The sequence below is a fragment of the Pimephales promelas genome, chromosome 19 (genome assembly GCF_988280905.1).
Source record: "Pimephales promelas chromosome 19, fPimPro1.hap1.1, whole genome shotgun sequence".
Lineage (NCBI taxonomy): Eukaryota > Metazoa > Chordata > Actinopteri > Cypriniformes > Leuciscidae > Pimephales > Pimephales promelas.
This window is the reverse complement of record NC_142787.1, coordinates 31,533,029-31,557,844: the sequence shown is the minus strand read 5'-3', so window position 1 is coordinate 31,557,844 and position 24,816 is coordinate 31,533,029. Positions and strand designations below refer to the sequence as shown.

Sequence of the window (24,816 nt, the reverse complement as noted above, 5' to 3'; positions counted from 1 at the left end):
AACGCTTCACGGAAAAATCCGGAACAGATCTTTTCGGTTCGTTATGCACATGTGCAGAACGAATACAGTGATGTTTTATCCACTACTTCTCTGTGTGCATCCAAGTCACTGTTTCTGAACTGATCCTAAACATTATCTTAGGTCCAAAACCTAGTGAGCTGCCTTGTTGTCTAATTGCCTACATAAGGAGTAGGGTTGGGTATCGAGAATCGAGTATCGATTGGAACCGGGACTAACTTTTCGTTTTTCCCGGAATCGTTCAAAAGTTTAAATTTCGATTCCTAGTTTCGATATTCAGTCCGCCGAGCAGAAGAAGAAACTGCTGAACAACACCAACGAAGAAGCGTCTACCGGAAGTGTTGGCATAACCGTGCGAGTCGAACATGAGTAGCTTACGTCGGCGGTCCAAAGTGTGGCTTCACTTTTCTAAAAATAACGAAATCTCGGCAAAATGCAAAATTTGTGACAAAAGGAGTATTTCCTTCATAAAGGCCGTTGGTTAGCAAGGTTAGCTAAACTTTTTTGACCCTGCCTCTTAAAAGAATCGGAATTGAGAATCGTTAGGAACCGGAATCGAAACAAGGAATCGGAATCAGAATCGTTCAAATTCAAACGATACCCAACCCTAATAGGGAGCTACCATGTTAAACTGAAATGAAAGCCCATAATCGACTGATCTGGAGCAACTCAATCAGCCCTCTTCACAGGAGTATTTACTCAGAGTTGATTCCCAATAGTCTGAAGTTACTAATGATCGGTTTCCACAGTTATTAAAGGAGTAGTTCACTTTTAAAAAAACATGATAATTTACTCATCCCCGTGTCATCCAAGATGTCCATGTCTTTCTTTCTTCAGTTGAAAAGAAATTAAGGTTTTTGATGAAAACATTCCATGATTTTCTCCATATAATGGACTTCAATGGGGACCAAACGGTTCAAGGTCCAAATGAGAGTTTCAGTGCAAACTGTTCAAAGGGCTTTAAACGATTCCAGACGATGAATAAGGGTCTTATCAAGCGAAACGAGTGGTCGTTTAAAAAATACCGTATTTTCCGCACTATAAGGCGCACCGGATTATAAGGCGCACCTTCAATGAATGACCTATTTTAGAACATTTTTCATATATAGGGCGCACCGGATTATAAGGCGCATAAGATACTGTGGTCAAACGTTTGACTGGGTTTGCGTTATGCATCCACTAGATGTGCTAAAGGCTAAATGTAGCAAAGACAGACCGATATATCGGCCGATATTAGGCGTTTTCCAAACTATCGGTATCGGCAGTTATAATGGCCGATAAATTAATATTTCAAAAATAAAATAAAAACGGACGAAACACGCTTGAATCATGTCATGAGTGTTGGAGTTGTATAGTTTGTCCACCAGAGGGCACTCATTGAGCAACACTCGTTGAGTTGGTCATTGCTTGAATAACAATTAAAAGATCATCCGCATCAGTTCTCTAAACTCAAATAAGCATGACAAACTTTGTGACTATCATGTCCAGTTTTGCTGTTAAATAAGCCGAGAGTGAAGCGGAATTAGCTAGTAATAGTAACGTTACGTTGTTATAGTGTAGTTGACTGACTGTCCTTTTAACTTTTGACAATGTGACTGAAGTATTTCTTTAATAGCGCGTGACAGACGCATCATCTCTCCTTGGCCTGTTATATTGAAAATGTGTGTATTACAATTTGCAGTATGACGTTATCCATTGCTAAATTATGGCTCATCATAGACTAGCTGACCACTAACGCCACTATCATCAGTCTGTTCTAACAATAAAAGAAACTTTCTTTTTAAAATGCATTATCATATTATTGTAGTTAAAACTCATAAATAACTATAAATAACTAATGTTAGGGAAATCTGTTAGTGTTTTCTTGCGCGTTTCTGAAAAAAAAAATATATATATCGGCCGATATATATCGGATTTTAAAACCCCAAAATATTTGTATCGTATCGGCCTTCAAAATCCTTAATCCGGCCCCGGAGGTGAGGCGTTTATTTAGTATGCGTGAGCGTAACTTACATTCGCAGTCTGACTCATGAGTTTTAATCTTTAAAATATGCCACATTTTTTAAATGCTTTGATAGGCAGCTCACTAGGATGTTATGTGTATGATGTGTATGTTTTATATCCGACACCGTCCTGTTTCAAGCTCTGCTTATTGTCTCCTGTAACCTCTCGTAGAGAAAAGATGGCCTTCTTCACCAGAGCGAAGATAAACGTTCCTGACCTGCCAGCCGACGACGTGTAGATCATATTCTTCTCCACTGCTTTTGTTTCCATGGAGACAAAACTGACATCTGGCAGTATTATGAATAATGAAGAATGATGTATGTTGGGCAGGAGAAATGTCATTTTAAAACACTGGGTTGCAACTCTCAAAACTGAAATTGTATAGATCCGTGTTTTTGTTTGTTTTTTTAGATAGATTTATTTTTTAAATTTCACCATGTTCTGTTACTAATAAGAGTATGTCAGTATCTGTTCTAGGTATTTGAGTGGTCATTGAAAAACAACAGTGTGAATCGTGCTGACGGCAACTCTTGAAGATGTGAATACAGATACGGTACTACTATCTACTCATAGCACAAGGGTTCACGACTCAAACTTTATGACAAAATGAATGGGCATAAATCCTGCTATTCCAGTCACGTCCCTTTAGAAACACATTTGTCCACGTTTATGTTCCACAGTCTCAAGATTTTTGCAATTGTGTAAATGGTTACAGATGTTAGGAAGCATGAAACTAAAGCATGACGAGTTAACTAGACGGGTTAGTAGACTAAATCGATTGCTAACAGCTCTCAGTGTTCGTTTTGTTAATCGCACATGCAAACAAAGACACGTTTCGTGCAAATGTTCGTAAGATGATGTAGAAACTGCACTTAGTTCCACAGACTCTCAGGTAGAATATCAGATAGTTCATGCACTTTAATAGAAAAAGGCATTGATGTAGAGAATAAAGCAAATAAGCACATTGTGTGAACGCAAAGATCGTCGTACTGTCCCATTGAAGTGAACCCCTGTTTCCCAGCTCTTGTTACATCTTCGGAAACTTTCAAGGCCACTTTTTCGCTTTTATCAATTTTCCATTCTAGTTTCTACAGTCGCCTGTTGTTATAGTATTTCATTTCTACTGGTTCGGACTTCTTCTAATCTGAAAATACCGCTTTGTGTGTGACTAATAGGCTTCAAAACAAAAGTGGTAGCATCATTTCATTTATGTCAAACCCTGATATATTTTTAGTGATACACCAAATATATTTTTATTGACTCACTATAAACAAAGGAAATATATTTTGTATAAGATTTACATAACCATTAAAATTGAACCCAAACCGTTAAAATTACTTACAATCTAGTAATAATTTGTCGCCAGTTGAGTGCATTTCCCCCCAAAACTCTTATGACTGTAATGTGAAGGAAAATAATTTATTTAATTATATATATATATATATATATATATATATATATATATATAAATAATATTTTTTCATTACTTAAAAAAATTATCTATTATATATGTGGGTGCACTATGTATAATTATTTTGTATATATAAATACACACACATGCTTGTATATATTTAAGAAAAAATATTATTTATATATAAAATACTTATATTTATAATATGTAAAATAAATTATATATAAATCTATATACATGAAAATATTTCTTGAATATATACAAGCATGTTTGTGTATTTATATATAAAATAATTATAGACCGTGCACCCACATATTATGTAAACACAAACTTTTATTTTGGATCCGATTAATTGCGATTAATCTTTTGACAGCTCTAATATATATATATATATATATATATATAATTTTAATTTTTTTGAAACATTTTTCATTACTTAAAAATATGTGATGAGAACGATACTTTTTTTGCCTTACAGTACATTAGATTTGGGGAGAATTGTCATCCAATCAAAATTACAAATTTCTGTAATCTCATATTATATTTATTTATTTTTATTTATTATTATTTCCAAAAAAAATGACCTGGACAATTTCCGTGAGATTCTGAAAGCATATTTTCCCCGAGGCCAAGGAACGGGAACACATCTAGGGCACTGACTGACAGCTGTGGATAATTCCCAGCTCTCCCTGTAAACACTTAATAATGGATCGCACGCCACTGCAGAGTTTGTGACTGGTGATTTGCGTTATGTAAATGAGCGCTTCCTCTATGCTAATCTATTATTGATTTTCACCAAACACTTCATCTACAATATCTTGATAGTATGTGACTGTGAATGTTACTGCCATGTCATAAAAATCTACTTTTCAATGTAACGATAGCTTTGCATCACGGGCCAAGAATGAATGTAGCACTTTAAAATGTCATGTGACCCTTATTTAATACTGATTTACAGTATTTTTACATAATTTAACCAGTTATCCATTGATTTTGCTCACATTTAAAATGTAACGTGAAATCAATCGTACAGTTTTGTTTTGCATTTCCCTCCTGGAACGCCTCGTGTTTTCCATGTAGATCTTCCTGTGCTTCATTCTGCCTTTGTTTCTCAAGGAAGCATTGAATGTACTGTCATTTGCTCAACCTCAGATCATAATGTCATTTGAATTGTAGTACCATTCATGCACATGAACATGCACATACTATGATATGCGGCGAAATGATACCACGATGTCCGAAACTAGTGTGGAATCTGTTACGGATGATCCAGAAGGCATCCTTTATCTGCCCGAGTCTCTAGCTCCACCTAGCGGCGTACAGACAGAACTGAACTTGAATTTACTTGTAGCACTCGTTCTGAAACCGTCATTTCCTCTCCATTGTAAATTCACTAAAAATTGGTTTAGGAGATGTTCCCATATTTATTCTGACATAACTGAAGTGCTGCCCCAAAAGCTTTTAACCACATGTCCAATTCAAATAGAAGCATCTTATGGCTTTCACATTAAAGGAGTAGTTCACTTTTCAAACAAACTTTTGCTGATAATTTACTCACCCCCGTGTCATCCAAGATGTCCATGTCTTTCTTTCCTCAGTCGAAAAGAAATTAAGGTTTTTGATGAAAACATTCCAGGATTTTCTCCATATAATGGACCTCAATGGGGTCCAAACGGTTCAAGGTCCAAAAGCAAGCAAGGCGACCATTTGAGCTTATAAAACTTAAACTTTGTTATTTATTTATTATATGAGCGATCATTTCGCTTGATAAGACCCTTATTCATCATCTGGAATCGTTTAAAGCCCTTTAAAGCTGTGCTGAAACTCTCATTTGGACCTTGAACCGTTTGGTCCCCATTGAAGTCCATTATATGGAGAAAAATCCTGGAATGTTTTTATCAAAAACCTTAATTTCTTTTCAACTGGAGAAAGAAAGACTTTCACTTTTTTTTTTAAAAGTGAACTACTCCTTTAAAGCAGTTGTACTCGGTTGTTTTGTCTTCCGCAGCGTGTTTTCTTGTAGATCATGTAGTTAAACCTAGTTCATTAGAGTAACCATTCCTTTGTGTTTGTTTCAGCTCTTGTAATGTTATTATTTTGACCCATTTAAGACAGTACACTGCCAAACGTATACATCCCAGCTCTGTTGCGTGATGTATATTTCTCACATTGGCATTTTTAATCAAGGTACTTTTTTTATCAGAGTTTTTCAGATTTTACCAATTTGTGGTTATTTGAATGTGAGGGAAACAGTATATCCCCTTTAACTGTGTACTGTTTACCGGGAAACACTACAGCGGAGCTGATTCTGAGAGTAGTCGAACAAGAGAAATTGTCTCTGGTCGCACAGTATGCTTACCGTTCACAGTATGTGTTGGAGAGAGAATTGTCTTGATTGATTAGGTGCTCTTCGACTATCAAATCTGAGGTTCATAAGGACATAATATTTGGCTTTTTTATTTTTTATTTGGACGCTTGGTCCAATCATGCCTAAATCATGTAATACTTGCTTAAAATAATCAAAAGAGGAAAAAAAAGATGCTGGTAGTCATGAATGATTCATTTGTTTATTGTACACCGTAGGACTTTTATTCTGAAAACTCCAGTGCGTTTAATTTGTTTTCTTTTTTTTTTCTTGTATTAATGATGAAAAAACCTGATCTGATCACAGCGATGGTTGGAGAAGTACAGCTTGTATTTATTGCACTTTTGTGATTTGGGTGTGCTGTCTTTCTTTTTCTTGTGAGACTTTTGAAAGCTGTGAATTTTATCATCGACACTGTACTGTCAACCAGAATTGTAAATATATCACCAGCACAAGAGTATGTTTTGTAGTTTCACAACAAACATAAAAAGTTCCTTTCTTCTAATCTTTATAATGTTTTGTGTGTGTTTGTGTCTTTACTCTCACAAATTTCTAATAGATTTATCTGTTTTGAGATCGAGGCCAATCGGTTTTCTTCTCATTCCAACTATTATGTGCAGTTGCTAACATTACAATATCAGAAAGAAGACTACAAATGGGGCATTTTCAGCAATGCCCATTCAATTTATGCTATAAAAACACAGTACACAACTTACACTGATTCTCAAGAATAGCATATTGTAGCTCAAGAGAATAGTTGGTCCAACTTGCTCAATGCTCATAGACGAACGACAAACGCTCACACAACCTCTTGCCCATTATATCCAAGTTAAAATTTTAATTTAAAGGGACAGGTCACCCAAAAATGGAAATTCTGTCATCATTTATTCCAAACCCGTTTTTTCCCCCTTTTTTTTCTGTTGAACACAAAAGAAGATATTGCTAATCAGACAAATACCATGGAAGTGAATGGCTGCCGTCAAATCATTCTTTAAAATATATTTTGTGTTCAAGAGAAGAAAGAAACTCATACAGGTTTGAAACAACTTGAGCGCGTGTAAATGATCAAATTTTCCTTTTCGGGTGAACTGTTGCTTTAAAACATTTAATCTACGTAAATGTAAATATGTAAATATTAGGGCTGTGCAAAAGTTAATAATCCAAAAATAAAAGTCTGTGTTTACATAATATATTTGTGTGTGCTGTATATAATTATTTTGTATATATAAATACCTATGCATGCATGTATATATTTAAGAATTATTTGCGCTTAAATTCTGTATATATTTATAAATACATAATCTATATTATATAAATATAAATATTTCATACATGAATAACACATTTTCTTAAATATATAGATGCATGTGTGTGTATTTATATATACAAAATAATTATACACAGCACACACAAATATATTATGTAAACACAGACTTTTATTTTGGATGCGATTAATCACAATTAATTTTTTGCACAGCCCTAGTAAATATATTACTATAGTAAAAAGAAATCAAAACTTTATATCCATCGTAAGTGTAAATCATTATATATTTAATATAAATCGCTAACTATATTTAATATAAATCGTTTTGTGACTGTATTTCTTTTCCAACTGCCAACGATAGAAACTTTGGCGGGTATTTTCCCACAAGCCCTCGGAACCGGAAGCAGCGCGCTGTGTGTTTAGAGTCGCTGCTACTGCTAGCTGCACAGCGGCTTCTACATCAACGCTGAAGAACACTTAACCACCTGCCAGGTAAGTAGTCGTATGAAACTTTGTGTTATTCAGTATATGTGTTTAGTAGCGTTTCATATTCTGACTGGAATGGAAATGTTGTTCGTCAGCTGCAGACTAACAGAAGCTAGCGTTTTAAGCTAACGTTAATATCAAACCCTTGCACCAAAATCATGATTGTTATTTTTTAAACTTCTTTATTGTCAAATAATATGAATAATCAAATACACTTTTAGATATTTGCTACTAGATACTAGCCTGTGAACGGTTAGAGTTATCCAGATTAGACTTAAGATGTTAATGCTAGTGAATATTTAATTAATATAACATGTTTATTATGTTAGTTCCACTCCCATTAGCGTCACATTTGGACTAAATGATAACCGAGTTTACAAGTTGTTTGTTTGGGTCTGGTAACGTTGTGCATGTTAATATTCACAAATATAATTCAGTTAATATTCACCCAACTTACTTCAGCCTTATGTCCACTATGAAAGTCTATTAACCATACAATCCCTGATAAGATTCTTATTGAAGATTCTAGTTGCTAAAGTATTCATTTCATTGAGTTAACAAACATATCATGTAGTTTTTATATATATTTCCATGCTCATGAGGGATGAATCAGAATAAATGCCATGATGATAACTCAATTGCTCTTCCTGACAGAGTTTCGTTTCCGTGTGAGAGCTTCAGGATCACTGGGATACCTGATCAGTTCCTCGGCCTTCATCATCATCATCATCATCATCATCATGCCAGCCGCACTTGCAGATACCAGTCAAATTATCTGTGAGGTCTGGGCCAGCAATGTGGAGGAGGAGATGAGGAAGATCCGACAGATCATTCAAAACTACAACTATATCGCCATGGTGTGTGTGTGTGTGTGTGTGTGTGTGTTCAATCTACTAAAGATGTGGGAAAATGTCCTATAATAACTGTAAAGTGACAGTTGAGACAACGTACGTTACAGGTCAAATAGCACATTTTAGTTAACATACACTACTATTTAACAGCGTGGGGTTGGTAAGATTTGTTTTTGAAAGAAGTCTCTTCTGCTCACCAATATCTTACATTTATTTAATCAAAATAATAGTAAAAATGCTAACATTGTGGGATATTATTACAATTTAAAATAACTATTTATTAACTGATTTATTTGTTCATTACTCCAGTCTTCAGTGTCACATGATCCTTTAGAAATCATTCTAATATGCTGATTTGTTGCTATGTATTATTATTGCTGGTGCTCAGTTATTATATTCAGATTTGAAAACCGTTTGTTGCTTTATTTTTGTGGAAAGCATGATCATTTTTGTTCTTTAGGATTATTTAATGAAGAGAAAGTTCAAGAGAACAGCATGTAATTGCAAAATAAATATTTTGTAACATTTATAAATGCCTTTACTGTCACGTTTGATTAATTTAATGCATCCTTGATAATTGCATATAATTGCTAAAGTATCCCAAACTTTTGAATTGTAGTGCATCAAAGTTTCAACCAAAAATGTGAAGCAGCAAAAAGATCAGATCATCATATTAGAGTGATTTCTGAAGGATCATGTGGCACTGAAGACTGGAGTAATGATGACGATAAATTCAATTGTAGTAATTTTTCACAATTTTACTGTATTGATAAAAAAAAAAAACCTTGGCACAAGAGACTAATTTCAAACACATAAATGTTAATGATTCCCAATGTTAGACAGTAGTGTAGGTGCTTTAACAGGAATATGAGCTGAAGATTTGTGCTTTGCATCCTCAGGACACAGAGTTTCCTGGTGTTGTGGTTCGTCCCATTGGAGAGTTTCGCAGTACTGTTGACTATCAGTACCAGCTCCTGAGGTGCAACGTGGACCTTCTAAAAATCATCCAGCTGGGTTTGACGTTCATGAATGAAGACGGAGACTACCCTCCAGGAACCACAACATGGCAGTTCAACTTCAAGTTCAATCTGACGTAGGTGTCCAACATGACTTCCTTATGTTGAAATATGTGTCAGAGGCCCTGTTTACACCTGGTATGAAGATGCGTTTTGGTCGATCGGATCACAAGTGGACTACGCTACTGGTGTAAACGGGGTCTAAAACGCTTTGAGCACTTCCAGAGGGAGTTGAAAACGCATTCGCAGTGTAATCGCTCGTCTCTTCAGATGTGTTGATCGGCCACAAAAGGCCGTCTTCTCTCCGCTACTGACCTGGGGTCGTGCGCAAGTTACAACTTAGCCTAGTTTTGACATAAATGGGCACTAAGTTACAACTTACGCACTACTAAATATTTTTCCGTTGCACCATTAACCCTTGTGCTGCATTAGATTTTTAACACCGTTGAGTGCATTAAGGACCAAAAATGGCCACATATTAAACATTGCCTAAAATATTATATATTATTATTATTTTCCACTTTTACCAAGTTAAATCTTTTAACCAGCATCAGTCCTCATCATAACTACCAAAAATGTATTCAATTTCAGGATTTTAACCCTTTAATTACCAGTTTTGTTTGCGAAACCATCGATTTGTATAAGAGGAAAAAACACAAAAATTCAATTATTTTCAATAAACTAAATGCAAAGAAAAAACTTTAGATTTGGATTATCACAGTCCCACTTTGCAAAAAATCCCACTTGGCGCGTTAGAGACCAAAAATGGCCACCTATTAAACATTGCCTATTGCCTAAAATAAGGTGCATTTGCACCCATAGGGAATAAATATGTAGTGACATCATCTAGTGGAATACACTATATAATGCAAATATAATGCTTTTGCTTCAAAATGAAAGGATGTTTGTGCAAAAATCATGTTTCATGTATTACTGACAGCCTCAGATTTAAACAACGTTTTAATGGGTTTCAATGGGCCATTTTTGGTCTTTATGGTGCTGAGTGTTACTGTTTGATCTACACAGTGTGTGTTATACATATTTTGCAAAATGGGATCACATTTTTTACATGTATCCAAAAAGTCACAATTTTGCCAAATTTCATACCATTTGCATTAAAACAGCCAAAATGGTCAAAGAAATTAACCTGCAAAAGACCAAAAATGTCCCTAATGCAGCATAAGGGTTAAACTTAGTTTAAACGTAACTCTATGTTCCAACTAAATATTTACGGCAGCCCCGATCAGGAGTTTTAAGAAGACCAAATCTGAGGTGTGGTCATATTTTGGGTTTTACAAAAGTCCTGAGGGAAGCTTGATCGAGGATGGTCACCCTGTCTGCCGAACAAAAAGTCACTGCAATAGAAACACTTCAAATCTGCCGAGTCGTCTTGTGTGATCATCACCCGAACGCAAGGCAAGTTAACTTTGACCTTAATACCAAAACTACGTCTGGGAAACAATTGGGCACGAAATGTTGTTTTGAGTTGAAACATTTTATGTCACTCACTTGAAATAGACGTCAAGCTTCCGCGAAGAAAAGTTCGTAGCAAGTGGATTTGAGCCAAAGACGAACGAACAACTTCAAACAAGACTATTATTAAGAGTGATATTTTAAGGGATAGTAAAGTATAGATGCATCACGTATTAAACCGTGTAAAAATTAATTTTTACCACAATTACGGGGACATATTGAATTGATAATGAGATTAGCTAATGTTTTAAATCTTACCTGTTTATGAATTCATTTTGTAAAACAATCGTCCAGACGAGATATATCACACCAGTATTATCAAACTCTGTAAGCAATAAATCAACTCTGATTTCATTTTTGCAATACAATCAAAAACCGGAGACGCAAGACGGCAAGTTGTATTTGAATGAAACAAGAGCGCGCGTCCATTGTGATATGGATGTGCGCTGTGTAATAATGCTTTGCAATTGACGACGGGCATTATAAAGAAGCAAATGCCATAGAATAGAATCTTGCCTAAAAAACTGCATAGAGAGGCTTGTTTTATTTGTTGTTTGTTGATTTTCAATTATAAAACTTGTTGAAATGTTTTCAATGTGAGCATCAGTTCTTTCATAAATTTTTAACAAAACCGTGATAATATTGATAATCACGATTATTTTGGACACTATAATCGTGATATGAAATTTTCATACCGTCCCATCCCTAAACCCTACCCTGATGCGTGAACACGATTGGCAGCGCTCTTGACAGACAGGATTTAAACTTTGTCGGCTGGAGACCCGAGCTTTTTTGAAGATGAAAACCTTACCAAGCGCAATGTTCTCTCACCATTTCTGATTTCTAACACACACTCACAGCGTTCGGCTGGGCTTGCGGCTAAAGCTAAAGCTGCTGCTCTCTGTATGTTTTTCTGGCTTCTCCTGTCGTGTTCATATATAAATTGTGCAAGCTTATTTAATCAAAAGATCCGAAAAAACATCAATTTTCCACTTATAAACCCTCCCCTTGGAGAAATCAGGACAGAAGTGGTTTAAAGTGAACAAAAGAGACGGATTGAAACATCAGGTGTAAACGGGGATGTCTCCCTCGTCTGGTTGTGATAAAAACGGCCAAAACGCATCTCAATATCAGGTGTAAACAGGGCCTGAGTGTTTGACAGATTTACCTGAGCCAGTGATGCTGTTTTGCAGAGAGGACATGTACTCCCAGGACTCCATAGATCTCCTCCAGAACTCTGGGCTGCAGTTTAAGAAGCACGAGGAGGAGGGCATCGACACGCTCTACTTCGCAGAGCTGCTGATGACGTCAGGCCTGGTGCTGTGTGAAAATGTCAAGTGGCTCTCCTTTCACAGGTAATAGACGAATCCATCAATCTCTGCCAGACTCCAATCAGTTTTTTTTTTTTTTGTATCTATATGTGATTAGAGCCAGGCCGATATTAGGCATTTTCCAAACTATCGGTATCGGCAGTTATAAGACGGATAAATGAATATTTCAAAAATAAAGTAAAAATGGAAACACGCTTCAACCATGTCATGTTGGAGTTGTATAAGTTTGTCCACCAGAGGGCACTCTATACCATCCCTGGCCTGTTGGCAACACTCGTTTATAACGCGCAACACATTCTAGCTAACCACAAAGCTAGCTAATGCCACCATCATCAGTGGAATTTAATGAGCTTTGTTAATTAATTAATGAGCTTTGGTTCCTCCTCTGTTCCGTTGCGACAATAAAAGAAACAAGTTTCGTTTTAAAATGCATTATCATATTATTTTAATTAAAACCCATACATAACTACAAATAACTAATGTTAGGGAAATCTGTTGTGCGTTCCTGAAAAAAATAAAATAAAAAATATCGGCCGATCTATCGGATTTTGAAACCAACAAATATTTGTATCGGTATCGGCCTTCCGAATCCTTTATCGGTCGGGCTCTATATGTGATGCGATCTAGGAAAACCCGTCGGATGTCGCGCTGGTTCGTTTACAGTAAGGTCTAAAAACAGATCGAATGTCAGGTTTTTTTGTCAATTGGGTTTTCAATAAATTATTATTCTAAAACATCGTTTATCATCTCTGAATATATCTTGGGAAAATTCACTAGTTTAGTGCAGAAAAATAGCGATTTATACTGGCCAGCTAAAAACTTTTTTGCACTTCACGCACAGCGCAGCAGAGGGGCAAAAAAACACAAAATCACCCATTTAGCTCTCCTTCTCTTAAAGGGTTAGTTCACCCAAAAATGAAAATTAAGTCATTAATTACTCACCCCCATGCTGTACCAACCCCGTAAGACCTTCGTTCGTCTTCGGAACACAAATGAAGATATTTTTGATTAAATTTGAGAGCTGTATAACTACCACATTGGCTCCTAAAGGACTGCCTCTTGACGGCCCAGAAAGTCAATGAAGAAAATGTTTAAATATCCCAAGTGACTACCGTGGCTCAACTATATGTTTATCAAGCGACGCGAATACTTTCGCGAAAAAACAAACAAAAATAACGAGTTTATTCGACTATTTCTTTTCTTCCTTGTAGGCCAGAACGAGACTTCCTTAGATTTCCACGACGCATGCGCGAGATTTGCGATCTGCTTTACACCAGCTTACACTACTTCAGATCGCAATTCTCGCGCATGCGTCGTGGAAATCTATAAGGAAGTCTCGTTCTGGCCTACAAGGAAGAAAAGAAATAGTCGAATAAACTCGTTATTTTTGTTTGTTTTTTCGCACAAAAAGTATTCGCGTCGCTTGATAAACATATAGTTGAGCCACGGTAGTCACTTGGGATATTTAAACATTTTCTTCATTGACTTTTTGGGCCGTCAAGAGCCAGTCCCTTAGGAGCCAATGTGGTAGTGAGACAGCTCTCAAATTTAATCAAAAATATCTTCATTTGTGTTCCGAAGACGAACGAAGGTCTTACGGGGTTGGTACAGCAAGGGGGTGAGTAATTAATGACTTAATTTTCATTTTTGGGTGAACTAACCCTTTAAGACTTCAAAGACACTTTCGTCTATCAAAATAAACCACATTACAGAATAAAGGTCCCGCCAGTCCTGTACTTATGTATTTTTTTCCGACGTTATTGTGTGTTGTGATGCGGAGCACAAGAGAACAAAGTCTGCTTGTTTAAAAGACCTTGCTCGCCTCTCAATCGTCCAATTTCAAAACGGTTTTCATAGGATGAATTTTGAAAGCTATGATGATTACTAAAATATGTGATATGAAAAAAAGGCTATAGAAAAAGAGTGCCAGTCGTCCGCTAGCAGGACGGACACCGTTAATTAAACCTGTTTTTCTCAATCATAGCGATCAGCCGACTTCAGATAACCACAACTTTTGTTACAGACAAACTGTAAAAGATTTGGAATTAAAGGGTTAGTTCACCCAAAAATGAAAATTAAGTCATTATTAATTACTCTGTACCAACCCCGTAAGACCTTCGTTCATCTTTGGAACTCAAATAAAGATATTTTTGAGTGAATCTGAGAGCTGGATCACTCTTCCATAGACAGCCTGAGGGACTGCCTCTTGACGGCCCATAAAGTCATTAAAGAAAAGGTTTAAATATTCCATGTGCCTACAGCGGCTCAATTATAAGTTTATCAAGCGACGAGACTACTTTTTGTGCGAAAAAACATAAATAACGACTTTATTCCACTATTCCATTACTTCCTTATGGGCGCATGCGCGAGAACTGAGACGGACACGTTCTCATTCGTCTACTTCTTGTTACCGGCTGCTCACCGCTTAGGAGTTTTACCGCCACCTACCGTATAAGATGATGATCCATATATAAGGCGCTCCGGATTATAAGGAACACTGTCGTTTTTTGAGAAGATTAAAGGCTTTTAAAGGGTTAGTTCACCCAAAAATGAAAATTAAGTCATTAATTACTCACCCCCATGCTGTACCAACCCCGTAAGACCTTCGTTCATCTTCGGAACACAAATAAAGATATTTTTGATTGAATCTGAGGGCTGGATCACTCTTCCATAGACAGCCTGAGGGACTGCCTCTTGACGGCCCAGAAAGTCATTAAAAGAAAAGGTTTAAATATTCCATGTGCCTACAGTGGCTCAACTATAACTTTATCAAGCGACGAGACTACTTTTTGTGCGAAAAAAAAAAAACGTAAATAACGAATTTATTCGACTTTCCATTACTTCCTTATGGGCGCATGCGCGAGAACTGAGACGAGACCGTTCTTCTTCGACTACTTTTTGTTACCGGCTGCTCACCGCTTAGGAGTTTTACCGCCCCCTACCGTAAGATGACGTACTGCTTGTAAACAGAACGTTTTGCGCCTCCGGCTATATCAGTACGTCATCTTATACGGTAGGGGGCGGTAAAACTCCTAAGCGGTGAGCAGCCGGTAACAAAAAGTAGTCGAAGAAGAACGGTCTCGTCTCAGTTCTCGCGCATGCGCCCATAAGGAAGTAATGGAAAGTCGAATAAAGTCGTTATTTACGGGTTTTTTTTCGCACAAAAAGTAGTCTCGTCGCTTGATAAACTTATAATTGAGCCGCTGTAGGCACATGGAATATTTAAACCTTTTCTTTAATGATTTTATGGGCCGTCAAGAGCCAGTCCCTTAGGCAGTCTATGTAGGACTGGTCCAGCTCTCAGATTCAATCAAAAATATCTTTATTTGTGTTCCAAAGATGAACGAAGGTCTTACGGGGTTGGTACAGAGTATTTAATGACTTAATTTTCATTTTTGGGTGAACTAACCCTTTAAGGGCTTGAACCCAGCTTTAATATGGTCTCAACCTGTAATATGTCAAATTTCACCATGTGGTGGAATCGCAATCCCAGATCGCATCACATATAATGACAATTTTTATTATTTCTTAACAAAAATGCTTCACTGCTTTTTTGGGTCAAATTTGTCAATACTGTAGCTACCGTGCAATGCAGTCCTGGAGCCGCCGTCCCAACATACTGTCCAACATTCACATCACGTTTAACAGCTGAAAGGTGCGGCTGACCAAAAAAAAACCCCCATTTTTTCGATTAATCGTTTTTTAAAGCTGTTTTTTTTTTTTTTTTTTTTTTTTAGCTGGTAGGAAATGTGACAATCTGCACTCAGAGACTATTATAGTGTGTGTGAGTGAAAGGCAGAGCGGCAGAGAGATAAGACAGAGTTATTAAATTGCAGGCGTGGCTCAAAATGGATGTTATTTCAAATAGCGTAGCATATTTTAAACTAATCGGTTAACCGGGTTTCAACTGGCTAAGTTTTCACCATCCCTACTGCCTATTCTTGTCCCACTCACTCATTCCGGATTCATTGACGCGCCCCTTCCACGTTTAACGTGCGTCAAATTTACTAGTCGCACATTTACTTGGTCGCTTGTGCTTTTTTTTGGATTTCGCTCACGCTAATTTGTCCTGTTTAGTAAATCTGGCCGCTAGTGAGATCTAAAAGTGTTTTTTTGTGTTTGTGTCCTCACTAGTGGCTATGATTTTGGGTACCTGGTGAAGCTCCTCACAGACACCCGGCTGCCAGAAGAGGAGCACGAGTTCTTTCAGATCTTAAACCTTTTCTTCCCAGCCATTTACGACGTCAAATATCTTATGAAGAGCTGCAAAAACCTCAAGGTATGTCGAGCACTGTTGTCTAGATGTTGTGTTTTGTCATTGTTAAAGATGATCAGGGAGTTTTGCCGTGTTCAGGGTGGACTTCAGGAGGTTGCGGACCAGCTGGAGCTGAAGCGGATCGGCAGGCAGCATCAGGCCGGCTCGGACTCGCTGCTCACCGGAATGGCTTTCTTCCGCATGAAAGAGGTCGGTGTTTTCTGAACGAGACCATGGCTGATGCTGGGATCTGTGCCGATCGTTAACCAGGGTTCCCGACGGTCCTTAAAGTCTTAAATTAGATATTTAAAAGTCTTATTTTTACGTATGAAAGGTCTTAAATTTTAGATGACACTTCGACATAGTCATATCTTAATGTTTTCCCAATTAAAACCATCTAATTTGCGTACGCATTAATTTTTATCTATCTTTGTGGATTTGCTTGTTCGCGTCACATTCGCGGCAGAATAACGTCCGTCTCCTGCACGCGAGACAGGAGAGGAGGAGAGAAGAAAGTTGGCAAATGTCAGTTCAGTCGTAAGTTAATTCTTTATGTGTGTGTTTTCTATTATGATATTCTAATTGTTTTAACGATGGACGAGGCACCGAGTGTGAGCTGACATCGCATTTGTCTCTCGTGTCTTCACTGCGTGATGTGTGCAGTTATAGGCATAGGCATGTAGGCTATTTATTATGTCTATGGTTATAGGTATGCCCCAAAATTAGTTTTAAAATTAGAAATCATTTCACATTTAAATATTGACGTATAGCTCGATTTATGCAATTGTAAATGGAGTATATATTAATGCCACCTCTAATGCTGCTTCTGCGTCACCTCTGCACTGCTAAGATGGATTTTTGATTGAATGATTATTTTGACTGCTAACAGTGGTACTGTATAATTATTGTGTAATAAAATATTATTGTATAATTGACATAAAACGTGATCCATAGATACAGATACAGTCGCCCCCGGGAACGCCCCGTCACGTGGTGTGAATTTAGCCCGTGGGGGAAAACATTGCCTTGGCGCTCATTGAAATACATGGGACAATCATGCCGAAGAGTTGCTGTGTCGTTTTCTGTACCACCAATAAACTAACAAATTATAAATTGAAGTTCTACAGCCTTTCTTACATACATACAGAACCGGATAGGAGGACAAAATGGCAAAATTAATCATATCTTATTAGATTACTGTGTGAGTAGAGGTCCCTGTGTGATAGTAGTAGATGTTTAACTCGTATTAGACAGTGGGCCAGATTTGTCTGACGTTACATACCTTACGAAAAAGAACTATAGTAATCCTATGGCTATTAGTATTCTATAGTAGTGTATAATACTTCTGTGATGTTCTTTAATACCTCTATACTTCTAGGCTATGTCCCAAAATACTATAGTATTCCTATAGGAATATTAACGTTACTATAATATTTTGTCCTCAAATACTACAAGATTCCTTTAGTTGTTTTTTGTCTCAGTCACATTAGCGTTATCAGCTGAAGGTTATCAGACTGCAGTCTGTGAGAATTCGGATAACTGTCAGCAAAGTCCCTCTGCAATTTCGTAGCTAAAACTGATCACCGTTTTACAAAAGGATTAATAGTTTGGAGTGAAGTGGAAACGACACCTCCGGTCATTTGGTTGGGTCATTGACCCAGTTTTTAATTAAATAAGGGCAATCATAACCTACAGTTAATTTTGCAATGTACCGTTGCCGGTCGGCTGGCATAAATGACTCGCAATATGACATTTTTGTCATTCAAATACATAGGATGGTCGCGCTGCTTTCCCCCACGCCCCCCAACTATGACGCGTTGCCGACTGTATCCATAACTCTAAATAAGTTTAGAAAGTTTTAGGTGAAAATGCCCCTGGAAATCAATTTAAGGTGGCAAATATTGCACATTAATTAATAATTTCTGTCACTGCTGTGAACTGACCACTGCATAGAATATGAAAAATATAAATATCTTCGCGAGTCTGCTGTCAACAACTGGCCATGGCACAGCACAAAAACACAATCAGTAAAATATCAACTAATTATTATCAACAAAACCATGAAAATATTGAGATACGTTTTTGTCAATATTGCACACACCCCTAATGTATGGTAGGGCTGGAAAAAAAAATGATTTTTCGATTAATTGTTTTTTAAAATGTGTTCGATTCAAAATCGATTCTCAACGGCCACGAATCGATTTTTTCCATATAAAGGGCTCGCGGACGCGGTGCTGCATCTTCTCGTCTCTCTGCACTAGGCAAGCGCTGCAGCTGTCGATACACACTCGCGTTCAGGAGTCGTGACATGACGGAATATTCACTTAACAATCGGGCCAGCATTGCATCGTAACCTATGATCGTAACTAACGTTTATCATTTTCACGTCTTTTTGAGTTTTACAAGCAATGTTAACTATCTACTAGCTAACTGCTCGCGCACTCTCAGAGACGTCTTTCACTGCGTGCACAGTAACGTTACAGCCATGGGCGAGGCTAGCCCCTTTTTAGGGGTGCTTCAGCACCCCTAAAAAGGAGCTCAGCACCCCTAAAACTTGGAGCAAGAAATGTTGTTATTCTAAAAATTTTGTTTGTCTTTGACACGGTTAAATAATGTCCAAAACATACTCAGTAGTTTGTGGTTTAAAATGAAATGAAAATGAAAATATTTCTCTTCTTCTATGTTACTTATTTGTACCTGCACCGCTCAGCACGGCCGTCATCCAGCGCGAAACACACGCAGAGTTATGAGAATCCGGGCCGTTAGGTAGTTTTGTGAATCAACTGAGACGCTCCAGAGCTGTGTCTCACACTTTTTTTCCTTTCAGTTGTTCCGATTCCGAAACCATGTCGGTGAGTAGGTTGGAGTCAGTATCCTGAATCACCATGGTACAACTATAAGTGTTTATTTTCGGACTGTTTTAGTCTAGCGGGCCGGTCGGAAAAAATCTATACATTGCAAGTTCGCCATGCGCCCAAGCGAGGGGGAAAAAAAATAATTTTTTTTTTTGTTTATTTTTTTTGCATTTTCGATAACGGAGCGTATATTTGCAGTAAGTGCCTGTCTTTCTAGTAAATAGATGCACGTCACAGAGTAAGTACAGTGGCGTAGGTCGTAGTGCGTGAGTGATGTGCTTGAAAGCACTCGACCTGAGTTCGATTCCGCCTTTTGCAGAACTCTCTCTTCTCCCTTTTCCCAACACATATAGATGTAAAATGTATAACCTAAAATAAAGGGCTCTAGTGTTATATTTTGCCAACAAGCTAAAATCGAATCTATGATATGGCTTTGTGCCTATATAAAACAGCATAAGACTTTAAGAATAGGCATCCAATTTTGCTGGGTGATTTAAAGAAAAGTGTGCACTTTGCTCACGCGATAAGCATGGTTATATCTGGTATTTTCTCCTATATACAAGCTTAAGGGTTTATTTCTTGTAAGTTTAGAAATATGACAAAAGTATTTTAATTTTCCTATAGTATAATGTTGACTAAAATATACTTTTGAAATGTTCATTTTCACATATAGTACATTTATAGGCTATATGGATTTTACATCATAGGAATAATTATATAAATCATTTTTACATTATTATAATAATTGTTTGGCATCCTAAAAAACCATTGATAATGTAATGCAGACTGAGACTCATAATTAAAAAGATGCTTGAGCCCTGTTTATTGTCCTGGTACAAATCAATGCTTTTTCTTTGTTCAATGAGTAGTTCATGGGTTGAAGCTCTTAATTTTGATCTCTCAAAGAGCACGAGATTGATGCATTTAACCTTAAAATTTACAAACTTTTCTAGCGGGGGAGCATGCCCCCGAACCCCCCTAGAGGAACAGAGTCCACCCAACATAGTTTTACAAATTTGTTAATATCTTTAATAAACTACCAATGAAAATTAGCTCTTTTAGCTAACTCGGGTACATTTTCATTGTTCTAATATTGATTAATGTGTACACTGCCCCCCTTACAAATAAGCAAATAAATAAAATGAAGAGAGAGAGGGAGCGTATATAGGTGTAAAATGTGGGTGGTGGCAGTGGGGTCACTGGGTGCTCAGCACCCCTAAAGCTCTGACCCTAGAATCGCCACTTACAGCCTAAATCTGCCTCACAAACAGCTCGCCAGAAACAAAAGTTTTGTCCCTGGATTATATCACTTTAACAGTTAAAACACGCGACATTATGTCAAAACTCTGGTCTTGGTGAGTAACCTCGTAAAGACAGTCGCTAATGTCTTAAATTAGCATTAAACGCGTGTGACAGAAAGTTAATGAAACAGTAATGGATTCGCGCACTAGTTCTTAAAGTGAACGCAGCCATTTGTGTCAGTCATTAATTCTGTTGTCATAACAACAGAATATAGTATTAAATGTAAGCAATCAGAATTAAAAGCCTTTGTATTTAATTCAGTCTGGACTAAAAAGACTATCCAGTGTTATTTTACATTGGATTACTTTATTCAGTTTCTGTAGTATTTCTAACATACCCAAAAACTACCCCCAAATGTCTCTTAATTTGTGTCTTTATTCTATTGTATTTATTTGTGCTACTTTTTCAATATAATTCAAAGATTGAAATCAAGCTTCCATACATAAACTCTTAAAACAAAAACAAAAAACAAAAATAAACAAAAAAATTACATTACCATTTAGGTAAGATCAATGTAAAAAAATGTCTAAATATTTATATATTTATTTATCTATATCTAGCTTAAACATAAAATAACATGATACTGTTTGATCAAGCTGTGCGACTGTTCTGACTTTTTTTGCATATTGCATCAAAATCCTGTTTATTCTTTGTATGCATTTAGTACCTAAAATAAAGAGTTTTATATACGGTTTATGGCTCTTAATTTCCTTGTATTAATTAACCACTAGTAAACTTATGTCCACTGTTCTTTTTTATAAATATAGGATTTGTATTACATCTTCATTATAGTCGAATCGAGAATCAAATCAGGAATCGAGAATCGGAATCGAGAATCGAAATCGAATCGAACTGAGAGCTTGTGAATCGAAATCGAATCGAAATTGAAATGTGAATCGATACCCAGTCCTAATGTATGGTATTAATTTAGATTTCTTCAGGTCTTAAAAAGCCTTAAATTTTACTTTAAAAAGTGTGCAGGAACCCTGTTAACTCTGCCGTCGTGTTTTATTTCCTCAGCTGTTTTTTGAGGACAACATCGACGATGCCAAGTACTGCGGGCGACTATATGGCCTGGGATCCGGTTCCTCTCAAAGTCAGAACGGAATCTCCAATACACAGGATGAAGCCAACAACAACAAGCACTGACTAAAGCCAAGTGGATGACGCACTTGTTTTAATCCCACTCAGAATTGTTCTTTACAAAGATGATTTCATGCATTCTAAAGGGACATTGGGAAATCCGATTCTGCTCTGTTGTTGTCATCACACCACCACGTTCCAGGACTCTAGATGTGCTCCCGTTCTTCCCATCGGCTGCTTTTTTGACTATTTTATCTTTTTGTTTTACAGTATTAAAAACACCATCGTTTTAAGCATGGGACCAGCGCTTGTGTATCTCACTGCTTACGAGACTCCAGGCATTTTAACATGCTCTGTCCTTTTTAGAAATGTTTTGATAATTTCTGGAAAGGCTTGAGATTTAATCATCAGCGAGATCCGAGGAAATGCCTTCGCGACGTTGGAACGCGTGACTTTGGAGTTGTGTTTTTAAAACAAGCCAGCATGTATGTATATTAAAATCGAAACTTTCAAAATGAAATTGCTGTCTTTAAGCATTTTTCCTGTAATAAATACATTTTAGATGGAGAACGCAAGTCCATTGGTCCTATGTAAGCGTTTTAAATGTGTTCGTCACACGATCTCGACTGTTTGTGGTACGTGATTTTATTGTATCTGTTGTTCGAGGCTGTTGTGTATTAAAATGTTTTCTATCGCCACGGTGGTGTCATGTCCAATTACAAGGCATGTGTCCTGAGAACTGACCCTTTGTTACAGTCTTTAAAGGAATGGTTCGCCCAAATTTAATTGGATAAAAAATATTTTTGACGGTCCAATATCCATATTTCGGCATCTTCAAAGGGCTCCACATAAACTCTTGCAGTTATTTTGCGAAAAATGTGTTTTACAAACACTCACCGTGGTCCAAGTTCACGATCATCAGTTAGCACTGGATTATTTATATATTTTATTAAGTTAAAAGTATAAAATTAAATGATTGTGGTTGTTAAAGGCCTTTATTCATTAAGTGGAGCCCTTTGAAGCTGTATAAATATTAAATTGTGGTCACTGTCAAAAATGTTATATGTTTGGCACCCTTCACTTGCATTACATGAAACCATAACAGGATGTTTCTCCCTCCAAAACCTTGATTTCTCTTTGGCTGAGAAAGTCAATTCATGATCATGGGGTGAGATCATTTTTAGGTGAATCATTCCTTTAAAGTTGGAAGGCTTTAGTTTTGGTGGCTGTTTTCCCACAATCCCGCAGGCTGCTAGTTTGTTAGTAGGATTGGGAATAGAAAATCAATTCCAAATCTTGATATTCTTTAAAGGTGCAATGTGTAAAAAAGTTGAGTATCTATTAACAGGAATGCAATATGACGTCCATAACTATGTTTTCAGTGGTGTATAAAGAACCGTAATGTTTTTATTACCTTGGAATGAGACATTTATATCAGAGTCCGTCTAACGGAGAGCCTTGGCACTTCCTATTAGCCCCGTTGTGGATCACCTTGGTTGCAGTTCCATTAGAATTCCACTGGGGGTGATCATGAGCGAGAGCAGAATGAATGGGAGTCTATGGGGCTAAACGGCTAAATGTGTCACTTTCACCTGCTTGTCGTTAAATAAAAATAGATTTTATTGTTGATTCCGCAAGTTCAATATAGATTATAGGCCAAAAGTCGAATGAACGAGTACTTATGTCCTTTTGATTTCTTACAGGTTAGGCCGTTGTTGGCCTGAACACGCTAGCATTCTGCTATTGTGTGACGTCATCACAGTTTTGAACGGATTTTTAGAACAGATAAGTGAACTTAAAAATGCAGTGTATTATCTTAGCCCTCCCTTTTGAATGCAACTTTAAAATTACTTGACAAAAAATGACATCCTGAGAAAAGTGGATTTATGGGGGTGAAACCCCATTGACTCCCATTCATTCTGCACTCGACCGCGAGCGCCCCCGCATGGACAGAGACGCGTTACTGCAGCCAGTCCAGAACCCGGAAGTAACCAGCCAGAGCCAATCATAGATATCTATATAAAGGCCTTTATAGATATCTATAGACCTTATTCAGAGCAGCACCATGACAGGTATGAAAGCGAGGCTGTGAGGGATAATAAACTTACTGTGTTTCCAATGGCATCCGCTGTAAAAAGCTGAATAAAGCGGCTAGATTACTTACAATTTTCCACAGCTTACATTGTCGGGAGTTTCTTGTCAACTGACATTTCTTGGAAAGATATTTTTCCAGTGTTTCATGAGCAGAACAATCCGAAAACACATTAAATAACAATACAGCCCATTGAAGAGATGCAAGTCTATCCCTCACAGCCTCGCTTTCATTCTCATTAAAAATCAAAGATGTCACTGCCGTGAATAAGGCGTATGGTGCCAATTCGGGAATCCCCTTCTATGAAGGTCGCCATTTTGTGACGTCATATTTCTACCGTAGCCGAACGCGAACAAACAGCGCTACCGAACGCGTTTCATCACTACCTTGAAAGAGAAACAGCGGAAAGCTGGAACCTAGCCTTACACTCCGTGAGTAGTGACTTTTCTTTTCCCTTGTGAGTGGTGTAAAATATGTAGTTTGGATTGGTTCATGTAACTTAGTTCTCCCTCGCTGTGTTATGGGTTTGCTGCTATATGTGGGGAGAAAAAGTGCTACTGGTTACGTTTGTTTGTGAGACAATCAGCTGATTACTATTATTATATTAAATTATATATTAAAACCCTTGATCCTCACCTGACTATGGCTTTGTAAACTGTATCCATGATGTGGTGTATAATGGACTGTGGTACAGAAACAGTGACAATGTTACACACTCTTGGCTTACGCCCGTTTCACACATACTCCGTTTGCAGTGCGTATGCGGTCCGTATTTTTTTCCGTACCCATGTTAACAGGTTAGAGCTTTCACACTGCACGCGGATGCAGTCCGTCGATCCGTTCCAGTTGCGGTGCGTATACAGCAGTGCAGAGATCGTTTCCGTACCGAGTCTATTTCTGCTGTGCTGCAAACGCAGAAATAAAGTGACAGCGCTCGGTTCGTGGTCAAAATGAACTCAGATTGACCTCGAAATGTAGTAGTTTCACCATAAATGCATTTAATTCAATAA

The 24,816-nt window shown here is 37.3% G+C and overlaps 3 protein-coding genes across 3 annotated transcripts in view; all 3 read left to right on the top strand.

Annotated features, from left to right (window-relative positions):
- wwc1 (WW and C2 domain containing 1) overlaps window positions 1–6,303 on the top strand; it is a 45,589-nt gene extending 39,286 nt beyond the window's left edge. The window contains exon 24 of the mRNA XM_039676771.2: window positions 2,194–6,303. Coding sequence (XP_039532705.2) covers window positions 2,194–2,260 — 67 coding nt within the window. The 3' untranslated portion in view covers window positions 2,261–6,303. The remainder of the gene's footprint in view (window positions 1–2,193) is intronic.
- A 1,114-nt stretch (window positions 6,304–7,417) lies between these two features.
- Window positions 7,418–22,412, top strand: cnot8 (CCR4-NOT transcription complex, subunit 8). Its single transcript, XM_039677876.2, has 7 exons — window positions 7,418–7,554; window positions 8,203–8,405; window positions 9,299–9,492; window positions 12,082–12,243; window positions 16,354–16,498; window positions 16,574–16,684; window positions 21,652–22,412. The coding sequence occupies exons 2-7, from the start codon at window positions 8,289–8,291 to the stop codon at window positions 21,778–21,780; spliced, it is 858 nt and encodes a 285-aa protein (XP_039533810.1). The 5' UTR covers window positions 7,418–7,554; window positions 8,203–8,288; the 3' UTR covers window positions 21,781–22,412.
- Window positions 22,413–24,208: 1,796 nt separating this feature from the next.
- Window positions 24,209–24,816, top strand: part of gemin5 (gem (nuclear organelle) associated protein 5) — a 41,851-nt gene continuing 41,243 nt past the window's right edge. Inside the window, exon 1 of the mRNA XM_089123895.1 lies at window positions 24,209–24,237. The gene's annotated coding sequence lies outside the window, so the exon portion shown is untranslated. The remainder of the gene's footprint in view (window positions 24,238–24,816) is intronic.

Bases quoted from the DNA above. Each gene is read 5' to 3' on its own strand.
- cnot8 (XM_039677876.2), top strand. From the start codon at position 8,289: ATGCCAGCCGCACTTGCAGATACCAGTCAAATTATCTGTGAGGTCTGG. The intron at 16,499-16,573 runs GTATGTCGAGCA...TGCCGTGTTCAG, and splicing joins AGAGCTGCAAAAACCTCAAG to GGTGGACTTCAGGAGGTTGC. The intron at 16,685-21,651 runs GTCGGTGTTTTC...TTATTTCCTCAG, and splicing joins CTTTCTTCCGCATGAAAGAG to CTGTTTTTTGAGGACAACAT.